Source organism: Palaemon carinicauda, chromosome 16, assembly GCF_036898095.1.
Source record: "Palaemon carinicauda isolate YSFRI2023 chromosome 16, ASM3689809v2, whole genome shotgun sequence".
Lineage (NCBI taxonomy): Eukaryota > Metazoa > Arthropoda > Malacostraca > Decapoda > Palaemonidae > Palaemon > Palaemon carinicauda.
Genome location: NC_090740.1, coordinates 31,564,226 through 31,576,725, shown reverse-complemented (window position 1 = coordinate 31,576,725; position 12,500 = coordinate 31,564,226). Strand labels below are relative to the sequence as shown.

The window sequence follows — 12,500 nt, the reverse complement described above, 5'->3', positions numbered from 1 at the left end:
ATGGGTAATTTAAGTTTAATCCCAGATTAAACAATGAATTAGTGAGTCACTTTAGTACCACATCAAACATTGAATTAGTGGGTCAGTTTAATACCACTTTAAACATTGAAATAGTGGAACAGTTTAATACAACATTAAACATTGAATTAGTGGGTCAGTTTAATACCAGATTAAACATTGAATTAGTGGGTCAGTTTATATACCAGATTAAACATTTAATTAGTGGGTCAGTTTAATACCACTTTAAACATTGAATTAGTGGGTCAGTTTAATAAACATTAAACACTGAATTAGTGGGTCAGTTTAATATAACATTAAACATTGAATTAGTGGGTTAGTTTAATACCAGATTAAACATTGAATCATTGGGTCAGTTTAATATCACTTTAAACATTGAATTAGTGGGTCAGTTTAATACAACATTAAACATTGGATTAGTGGGTAAGCTTAATACCAGACTGAACATTGAATTAGTGAGTCAGTTTAATACCACTTTAAACATTGAATTGGTGGGTCAGTTTAATACAACATTAAACATTGAATTAGTGGGTCAGTTTAATACCAGATTGAACATTGAATTAGTGAGTCAGTTTAATACCACTTTAAACATTGAATTAGTGGGTCAGTTTAATACCAGATTAAACACTGAATTAGTGGGTCAGTTTAAAACCACATTAAACATTGAAATAGTGGGTCAATTTAATACCAGTTTAAACATTGAATTTAGTGGGTCTGTTTAATAAAACATTAAACATGAATTAGTGGGTCAGTTTAATACCAGATTAAACATTTAATTAGTGGGTCAGTTTAATACCACTTTAAACATTGAAGTACTGGGTCAGTTTAATACAACATTAAACACTGAATTAGTGGGTCAGTTTAATACAACATTAAACATTGACTTAGTGGATCAGTTTAATACCAGATTAAACATTTAATTAGTGGGTCAGTTTAATACCACTTTAAATATTGAATTAGAGGGTCAGTCTAATACAACATTAAACATTCAGTTAGTGGGTAAGTTTATTACCAGATTGAACATTGAATTAGTGAGTCAGTTTAATACCACTTTAAACATTGAATTAGTGGGTCAGTTTAATACAACATGAAACATTGAATTAGTGGGTCAGTTTAAAACCAGATTGAACATTGAATTAGCGAGTCGGTTTAATACCACTTTAAACATTGAATTAGTGGGTCAGTTTAATACCAGATTAAACATTGAATTAGTGGGTCAGTTTAAAACCACATTAAACATTAAATTAGTGGGTCAGTTTAATACCACTTTAAACATTGAATTTAGTGGGTCAGTTTAATACAACATTAAACATTGAATTAGTGGGTCAGTTTAATACCAGATTAAACATTGAAATAGTGGGTCCGTTTAATACCAGATTAAACATTGAATTAGTGGGTCAGTTTCAAACCACATTAAACATTAAATTAGTGGGTCAGTTTAATACCACTTTAAACATTGAATTTAGTGGGTCAGTTTAATACAACATTAAACATTGAATTAGTGGGTCAGTTTAATACCAGATTAAACATTGAAATAGTGGGTCCGTTTAATACCAGATTAAACATTGAATTAGTGGGTCAGTTTAATACCAGATTAAACATTGAAATAGTAGGTCCGTTTAATACCAGATTAAACATTGAATTAGTGGCTTAGTTTAATATCAGATTAAACAATGAATTAGTGGGTCAGTTTAATACCAGATTAAACTTTGAAATAGTGTGTCTGTTTAATAACAGATCAAATCTTTCTGTTTTTCTTAAATGACTCACAACGTTACATAAGTGAATTAAAGCGAAAAGGAATTAAACACTAACATACGAAAGGAAACCATGTGAGCGTGAAAAGCAAGAAAAATTATTCCAAACAAATATATAAATAGCAGATGAAAATAATAATAATAATAATAATAATAATAATAATAATAATAATAATAATAATAATAATAATAATACCATCCTTCACACTGTACAGTGGAAATTAACTTAAAAACAGACCTAATAATCTACTGTGTTAAAGTAAGCATTAGTCTTATCAGCCTAACTAAGGGCGAGATAAGATTGGAGTTGGGAAGAAAGCTTGTGGTTATAAATTCGTGGAATATGGATGACGTTGTTGATGAAGTTGATAAGAGAGATTTTCTCTAAATGTCCAACATTCAAAAAAAAAATTAACAAATAATAATTAAGCTATACTATTCATACACTGTCAACATAACAAATTACGGAATGAGACCAAATAGGTATTACAAAGAGAGGAGAAACGTGCAAGTACAAAACACACGGCTGCATTTGCGGTTGGAGAAATAGCTCTCTTTCAACATGGCCAGAAAAAGCAACAGGTCCATTAAGAGAGAGAGAGAGAGAGAGAGAGAGAGAGAGAGAGAGAGAGAGAGAGAGAGAGAGAGAGATTTTAGGATTCTGGCGATATAACTAAAAAGGTCGCTGACACCAAAAGTAAGAGAAATGTCTACAGAACTCTCAAAGTCTGTAAAATAGGATTCAATAATTAATAAATTATACACGCACGTACTCACACACACACACACACGTGTGCGTGTATATATATATATATATATATATATATATATAATATGTGTGTGTGTGTGTGTGTGTGTGTGTGAGAGTACGCACGTGCGTGCCTGCATGTTTGTTCTTGCTTGTTTGTTTGGCAGGGTGTTTTCGTTATGCTAAAAATATAAAAAGAGCAAATTTTGGCAAAATGCCATCAACTTGCCTTGTGTAGAAGAGTCGTTAGAAGTCTTATTTTTACTATTTACCAAAAAAATAAGTAAAACATGGAAAACGAGCGACTGGGAAGTTTCTCCTCCAAAAGTACAAAAGTTATCGAGAGAGTAATGTTACAGTTATCTCTTTCTACAATAATAGTAGTAGTAGTAGTAGTAATAATAATAATAATAATAATAATAATAATAATAATAATAATAATAATAATAAAACACCGCACTACAGTATTGAGACTAACCACGTTGAGAAATTGAAATATAATACCTAACAAACAGAAATACAAATGTTGTCACAAGAGCCTATTTTACAGCAATTAGACCAACAATGAGAATAACAGCGACCACCACTCGTGCAACGCTAAACATGAAAACACACGGCCAACCCTCAGGGTAAAGATACTGTCACCCATCTTGCACAAAACCAAAAAATTAATAGGAAATTGCAAGAGGATTTACCACAACATGACAGGAAATACAGACAAAACCTTTCACCTTCCTTACAAGGTAAAATGATCCCAATGCTACCGATATTAAGGATCAATTCACTCCTTACGACTCAGATCGAGTAAGGTTAATCCAGGTCCAAGCCTGTTATGAAACTATATTTTTAAAAAGAAAACAATCTTAACCAATAAGTAACCAATAAATATCTATATTATATGATCTCTCTCTCTCTCTCTCTCTCTCTCTCTCTCTCTCTCTCTCTCTCTCATATATATATATATATATATATATATATCTTACATTTACACTAGTGTACGCTACCTGTCAACAATGTTTTATGTTGAACAAGCTGACATAGTCTCTTTTTATAGTCTATATATGAAAGATCTAATTTAATGTTTTTAAGATATTCCATTTCAATTGTTCATTTCTTCTCATATAGTTTATTTATTTCCTTATTTCCTTTCCTCACTGGGCTATTTTTTCCGGTTGGACCCCTTGGACTTAGAGCATCCTGCTTTTCCAAGGGTTATATCTTGGCTAGTAATAATAACAACAACAACAACAACAACAACAATAATAATAATGGTGGCTAAATTAGTTAGATAAACGAACATGCACCTCCTCTCGCCATACATACACACACACACACACACACACACACACATATATATATATATATATATATATATATATATATATATATACATATAACCAGACACTTGTTCTTTATTATATAGGAGAGATAATGTATGAGTGTGTACACATGAACCATCTTCTTGATAGTGCAGTCATCATGATTAAAAAAAGAAAACACGATATTCCTATTGAGTTCAATTTTAATCTTATCAAGTGTAATGCATGATAATCCACCATTTCTTTTTACCATGAATAAATCTTAAAACTGATCCAATCTCATAGATTTCTTTCACGTTTTGTGACTATCAATATTTTGAACGTATTGTAAACGTCATGTGAAATAGGATGACGATGACGTCTATGATGATAATGATGACGACTGGGAGATGCTGGAAAAGATCCCAACGCCGAAGTTCAAAAGTAAAGGATTTTGCTGGCGAAAGTTTTGGTACGATGATAATCACTATTAAATTCTTAGTCATGAGCAATCATAACCGTATAATACACAATAGAACAACGACCTCAAACCAATTCCTAAACCAACGTGATTGTTCAAACCGGTACCAAGAGATGTCTGAAGACAGCCATAACGAAAACAACACCGTGCCTGATGTCTGTTTAGTCTGATGGGCTTAGAGGGGGAGGGTACAGGGAAGAATGGTAGTGCGAGGGAGAAGAGACAATGCTTCTCCCTTCTTTCAAATGAAGCAGCTGATGCCATTGTGGTTTCCGTAACAAGCGTTCCTTCTGCAGATGGTGGGTCCGACGAACAGATCTGTTCTTCGTTGTCTATCTGGTGCCCTACATAACCAGCTGCTGTCAAGCTCAACGCATCAAGACAAGATATATATAAATTGGCATTCTGCATAATAATAATAATAATAATAATAATAATAATAATAATAATTCATTTGTAAAAGGGAATAAAAAGTTAACGCAGAGTATCCATAATCCAACAATTTAAATTTGAAGGTCATATCATTACATTTTCACTCACTTTGAAACTAAATACTTGAGAGAAAATAATAAAATCGAATAAAATCACTAATAAAAAAAATTCAGCCATGGTAATATTAATGAAAAATATGTAATGAGAATTTTCGAACTGATATAGAGGGCAAAAGAAAAAAAAAAAACAAAGGATTATCATTTCGGTTGATTCTTTTCTTTGCTGACCACAACACAAACCGTCACATAAACAGTCCAGTTTGAATCCAAAGTATAACAACAAACATTCAGGTAGAATATGAGGCTTGCGTTTGCAAGGCCTTTGGTTCCAGGTCGCCACTATTGTACATGAATGTTGTCACAAGTCGACCCTATTGTACATGAATATTGTCACCGTTAGGTGAGCCCAAGAAACAAGGGATGGGGCTGACTTATTAGTAGAGAAATTTATAACAAGAAAGTTACTCCTTCACGGTGTCTCTCATTCTGAAGGAGAAAGAGGTGTAAAGAGAAAACACAAACACACACATACATATATAAATATATATATATATATATATATATGCATATATATATATATATATATATATATATATATATATATATATATATATATATATATATATATATATATATATATATAGAGAGAGAGAGAGAGAGAGAGAGAGAGAGAGAGAGAGAGAGAGAGAGAGAGAGAGAGAGAATTACTAGCTTTACGGGTGAGGATACCTCAACGTGGTGGCAGAGTTTGTGTATTGTCATAATCAATAAAGATGTAATAGTCAGGGCCATCCATATTAGGTTGGTATGCAATCAGCGATCAGACTAAAGCCTCCCACCATCACTAATTCGCAGTGGCCAGAGTGGTGATGAAAATTGGCGAAGCCCCCAGACATGAATTATATGTCCGAGGCCTTTGTCCAGCAGCGCACTATAAAACAACTACTATTGTTGTTGTTGTTGATTTTGTTATATGTGTGAGTGTAAATATATATATATATATATATATATATATATACATATATATATATGTATATATATATGTATATATATATATATTGTATATATATATATAATATATATATATATATATATATATATATATATATATATGACGTCTCGCAGGATTATATACAGGAGAGGGGGTTCCCAGCCCCCTCGTCCCGTCCCTTTTAGTAGCCTCTTACGACACGCATGGATAACGTTGGCGCTATTCTAATTGTTTTTATGCCCCTGCGGCCCTAGCAGTACCAGCTGAACTCGGTTGAGTCCCTTGTCAGGCTGGGAGGAACGTAGAGTAGAGGTCCCCTTTTTGTTTTGTTTCATTTGTTGATGTCGGCTACCCCCCAAAATTGGGGGAAGTGCCTTGGTATATGTATGTATGTATGTATGTGTATATATATATATATATATATATATATATATATATATATATATAGAGAGAGAGAGAGAGAGAGAGAGAGAGAGAGAGAGAGAGAGAGAGAGAGAGAGAGAGAGAGAGACCCCTGAAATCTTAAGATTGATAAAGGGGCAAGTAAATTCTTTTTCTCGAGAGGTGAAATGTCCTGTAATCCTCAGGTTGAGCAGAGTAGGCCTACAGTACACCTGTGGGAAAATCAATACAGGTAGCTGATGGTTAAGGGAATACACTGTTGGCTATCTAATTTTCTAAAACTAGAACTTTCCTTTCCAGTAAAACTCTACAAACATACTGAGTGAACGAATTGTATATTAAAATAATGTATAAATGTTGGCTCTTATTGAAAATAAATAGAGAAACAAAATTTTTTTTTAAATTGCCAAAGAGGTTTTGTTATATTAAAAACGTTTAAACAAAGAACACGGGGGCACAACAACAACTCCACAACTGATATAAAAAATTAAGCATTCGGATACGTATCGAATTTTTTCTGCTTCAGCAGTATTGAAGATATCCAAAATTTTTATATAAAACAAGATTATATATACATATATATATATATATACATATATATATATACACACACACACACACATATATATATATATATATATATATATATATATATATATATATATATACTGTATATATATATATATATATATATATATATATATATATATATATATATATACTGTATATATATACATACATATATATATATATATATATATATACTTAAAAAGTGAAGCAGCAACCCCTTAACCTGAAAGCCATGTTAGATCTGAAGTCCAATCCTTCAAAAATGAGCTTGTATGCTTTTCAAATAGAGGGGCACAATTGGAACACAATTAAAGAGAGAAACAATTTATTGTGCAAAATACAAAGTTTACAAAGTACGGCACAACAGGTAACCCGGACGCGGTATGCGTGTAGGGGTGAGCCCTTTTGGATGGATGGCATTGGCTGTGACATTTTACATACCTTTTCCACCCTATTGATTACTAGACAAATGTCATTCATCAGGGCTGATATGGTACTCAGGTAGTATTACAAATTTCAAATACTTACAGTCAATCATATAAATGAAATACATGATAAGTAGGAATTGCCCATTGAAAGATTGCAAATTTTGTCATAAGTACTATATAATATGGAATTCTAATATATACTGTTCAATAAGTAATGATTTGAATGTAAACTATACGAAATATGCATTTTATCAGGTTTCTGTCTAGGTACATAGTTGCTAGTAACATGTGTTATTATTGTAGTGTATATAATGAGGAATTTCTTACTGATTTACACAATTAAGTTTATGCACAATATTCTAACATAATTTTGTTACTGAAAGAATGACATTACATGAGGGCAACATATGAGACTTTATATAAACGTTATAAATAGATTAGAAACAATTCTAATCCTAACTGGTGACTGCAGGATAGGATGTATTACATTTTGGTTACTGTACAATATATAAATACTTATTTAGCTGAAAGAATTACGTTTAGATGAGGTTAACACATAAATTTTTTTGAAAGTGTTATTAAAATAAAAATTAAATACAACAGGTTTTATAATGTTACTAGGTAGCTGCAAAATGAGATGTACTACAATTTATGTACATATTATAGTATATACAAGTCTGTTGATTATCTGGAGCAAGCAAATTTAGGATGAGTAGCAACAACATTTTTCAGCACACCAGGTTGCAGAAAATGCTTGAGCAGGTCAACCCCACTCAGTCCCCGTGGCCTGTAATAAGTAATTTCTTCACATTCCATGAGATAATGACTGAGAGTGTGCTTCCTTAGCCCACCACATAGTCTGCAGCATGTGTCTGATGGACTGGCAGCTGGCAGCACCTCCCATAGGTATCGATTCTGCATCCTAAGTCTGCTATACGTTGTTTGTTCTCTTCTGCTCTCTAGTCCAAGGAGTTTGTAATCAGGTGGTTTTCCTTCAGTAATTTCAAGATATTTTCTTATTGATGTGTGTGTTTCTTTGAGCATCTCTATTCTCTCATTGTAACTATTCATTATTTCCATTCCAACAGAGTCCTTCAACATATTCAGGGATGGTGTCAGTTTGTAGTCTACTCTCTCCTTCCTTGCGCCTTCTTTAGCGAGCTCATCAGCTCTCTCATTGCCTCTGATTCCAATATGTGAGGGCACCCATATAAATGCAACCATTCTGCCTGCTTGTTTGATTTGTGACAGCAGGTCTATAGCTCTTCTCACTATGGTGTTTGCTTCAGCTTTTCTTGGTGTTAGAGATTGCAGGGCACTCAGGCTGTCTGTTGCTATTATGGCATTGTCCCTATTCCTTTTTATAATGCTTAGTGCAGCCGTAATACCCAGCAGTTCTGACTGTAGTACGGAGCATCCATATGTCGATCGTAGGGACAGAGAGTGTACCTCTGCTCCATTCTGATACACAGTTACTGCGCTCCCTGCTCTCCCATCTTCCAGAAGTGACCCATCTGTGTAATAATGAACTCGTTCCCCTGGAATACTGTCCAGCCTCTGAAAATATTCATTCTTCAACAATGCAGGATTCATTTCTTCCTTTTTCCCTTTTAAAGATGAAAGCAGTATCTCAGTCTCTGGTATACTCCATGGTGGAATGCTTTTTACATCTATCTTGGTTACGTCTAGATATTCTTTCATGCTAAAGGCCTCTATTAGTTTTCTTGCTGCAGTAACCCAACCATTCTTTAGTCTTTTAGGGTAGCTGTGAATTAGAGTATCTCTCGTTAATCCATCGTCATCTGTCATGATAGACCTATACAACTGGATGATCGCTGTTGTTGCTAATCTATGATGTATTGGCTTCAGACATGCCTCATTCCTTAATATTTCTTGCCTGACACTTTTAGGTGCCCCTAGTATACTTCTTGCAGCCTTGTTCTGGATGATTTCTAGGATACCAATATAGCTCTTCCTCAGTGGCAGCAACATGCTACTACTGTAATCAATGATTGATCTTATCATAGATGTATAGAGTTGCTTTACCATTGGTACACTTGCACCCTCAGAGCCACATGCTACTTTCCAAAGAAGGCGCAATCTCATTGCTGAAGCCTGAACTATTCTCTTAACTTCATACAATTTATGACACCTGTTACTGAGTATGACACCCATGTACTTGTATTGGGCTACCTTCTCTATTCTTTGCCCTTGTATGTGCAGTATCAGGGGGTTGCGTGTGCCCCTTGCTATCATCTTTGTTTTTTCAGGTGATATGACTAATCCTATGCTGTTACATAATGATGTGCAAGCCCTAATTGCCCTTTTTATTCTCTTATCTGTGCTAGCTTGTACCACTATGTCATCTGCATATATGGTTATTATGATTCCTGGTATATTAATTTTCCCAAGTACATTCATTAGAATATTAAAAAGAGTAGGTGATAGAACACCTCCCTGAGGGGTACCCAATTCCATTTTTTCCCATCTTGATTGTACGCCTTCAAAGTAGACACAACTGACTCTATCTGTTAGGTAGTCCATTATAAGCTGTAGGAGTCTTCCTTCTATCATTTCTGCTAGCTCAGTCAAAATAATTATATGGCTAGCCCTATCAAAGGCCCCCTTTAAATCTATGAACACTGTGTATTTTAACCCTAAGGCTGCACTTACTCTATGAATACAGTGGTGTGTGCTCCTCCCAGGTATGTAGCCATAGAAATTCTTTGACAGCTTTTTCCTAATAAAGAAATTAAGCCTGTTTAGTAACATTCTTTCAAATACCTTGCACAGACATGATGTTAATGAAATGGGTCGAAATTCACCTGGCTTTCCTGGTTTTGGTACTGGTATTATGAGGGACTTCTTCCATGCTTTGGGTATGGGCTGCCCAGACCATATCATGTTGTAGAGTTTCAGAACTGGATTTCCACTCACTGTTGTGAGGAACCTGATAGCATTATATGTAATCCCATCTAATCCGGGTGCAGTAGACTTCCCACTCCTTAAAGTTTCCTGCAGCTCTTGTTCTGTGAAGGGTTTGTCATCACACTTCCCTATCTTCTTAAGCGCTTCTCTTAACTTCTTTATTTTCTTCCTTATCCTTTTCTCAACAGCCATTCTAACCTTGATAGGTAATGAATCATTGCTTGCATCAGATGCCCACTTTGTCATAAGTTCATTTGCTCTTTCTCTTGGATTCGGATGGAGTGGTTCTCTGTTTGTCTTCCCTTGGGCTATCCTCACTCGCCTTGCGACCTCACAAGGAGGTGTTTTTTCATTGATGCCTTGCATAAACTTAATCCAGTACTTCTCTCTTGAGTTCTTTTTAACATCTTGCACTTGTTTTTCTAGTCTTCTATATATTGTTAGGTTTTCTGGGCTGGGTTTATTCATCCACTTCTTCTTTGCTTTGCTATACTGCCTGTTTATTCTCTTCACTGCATCATCTGCATTATACTAGCTTGTTAGTGGCTTTTGTGGTTCTCTTCTCTGCTGATGTGTGCGCTCTAGCACTTCCTCTTCTAGCCTTTTTATAAGATCCTCATTATACTGGTCACTGCTTTTGGCTTCATTGCCATCATGCCAAACATTCATACTTTTTCTGATGCTGTCTTCAATTAAAGAGAAAAATACATATCAAACAAAAAAGGGGCTAAATGGTACCTCGCCTCATGAATCAGTCTTGATAAAACCATTCTCATGAACAAACTTTCCCTAACTCAAGTTTTAGAATGAAAAAAATAGTACTTAATGGAGTTATCAAATTTGCACAGGCCATTATTTGAATCTACGAAGCCAGCCTTTTCATACTGGTATAAGTTTCATATCGAAGTAATAGGCAGTTTGAAAAACATCCAAACCCCTCCCCCCTCAGGCAAAATGTAACACCAAACAAGCCACCGCATTCCACGCCTTCTGTTCTAAGGAGATGGGCAATCTTAGCCAGGTTCCTCAGTACTGGGCCTGATAAGAGCATTAAGATTCCAGTCCAATCGACCTTCGCATAAAAAGGTCTAGAACTCCTTGGAAATTTCTTCAGATAACCCTAAAACTACGTCCACCGCCTGACATTGCCCAATACCCATCAACGCCAAGTCCTGCCCATACCGACAAATCCCATCTACTAACAAAAAATGCCGAAGAGAATGTCTGACAGAGAACCTGTCATCTTTGGGTAGGCTGTTCCGTTATTCAAGCGGCCACTAAGGTTGCCCCTAAGACGTTAATATGCCTACGGGTAGCGAAGGCGGGCATCGTCCTAATACCCACACAGATGAACGTCAAGTAATTTTCTGATACTTAACGTTTGTGTGTATAAGAGAGATGTAACTCTTTAATACTAACCAGGTAAGACAAAATCGACAATACTAAGCAGGATAGACTGTGTTTAAACACATGCATAATTACACACTCTCTCTCTCTCTCTCTCTCTCTCTCTCTCTCTCTCTCTCTCTCTCTCTCTCTCTCTCTCTCTCTCATCCTCTATATAACTACACATTTATATATATATATATATATATATATACATATAATATATATATATATATATACATATAATATATATATACATATAATCTATCTATCTATCTATCTATCTATCTATATATATATATATATATATATATACATACACATAGTGTTTGTTACATGTTTTATTTTTTAAATCAGGAATATGACGGAGTTTCCCTAATTATATTGGATGAAATCATTAATCAGGTAATATTTTCCTCTCTCTTTAAACCTAGAAGAGCTTTGCTTTTTTCAGCCTTTCCCTACGAGGGCTATAACCTCCTTGGTCTTTCCATCATAAAATAGAATTGCGGCATCTGAAAGGACACTCATCTCTTAACCTTTTCCAGGGGTTTCAAAATCCCCTGTTGGGAAAACTGTTTGTTGATACTGGGAAACAGTCATTTGCCTTAGAAAACAGATTACAACTGAAATTAATGATAGGTATCATATGGGAGAGCAATTCAAATATAAAACAGACCCTGTCTTTTTATGCTGCGGCATAGAAAAAATACTGCATGCTTAATATTTTCAAGTGGCTAGGCTATCGTTCTCTCAGAGCCGAACACAACCCTTCTTCCGCATCTTATTCAAAATAACATAGATTATGGCAATGAGATGTCTACTTTATCAAACGTCTTATCACATGAGAAAAAAAAATTAATGTTTAAAGTACCTGAGTCAACCCACACGACCCAACATTATTCCCATGTTTGGTTTCTGAATTGCGGTTAAAATAAGATATTATAAGCAAACTAATTCATCACTGTTCATGCCCTTGCCACTCAACTATGCCGAAAGTTA

At 34.6% G+C, this 12,500-nt stretch overlaps 2 protein-coding genes across 7 annotated transcripts in view; both read right to left on the bottom strand.

Moving 5' to 3' along the window:
- LOC137655717 (rho GTPase-activating protein 18-like) overlaps positions 1-12,500 on the bottom strand; it is a 451,738-nt gene that overhangs the window by 310,304 nt on the left and 128,934 nt on the right. The window lies entirely within an intron of this gene.
- LOC137655239 (uncharacterized) lies at positions 7,869-10,580 on the bottom strand. The gene has a single exon (XM_068389124.1). It carries the CDS (start codon positions 10,578-10,580, stop codon positions 7,869-7,871), a length of 2,712 nt encoding a protein of 903 aa, XP_068245225.1.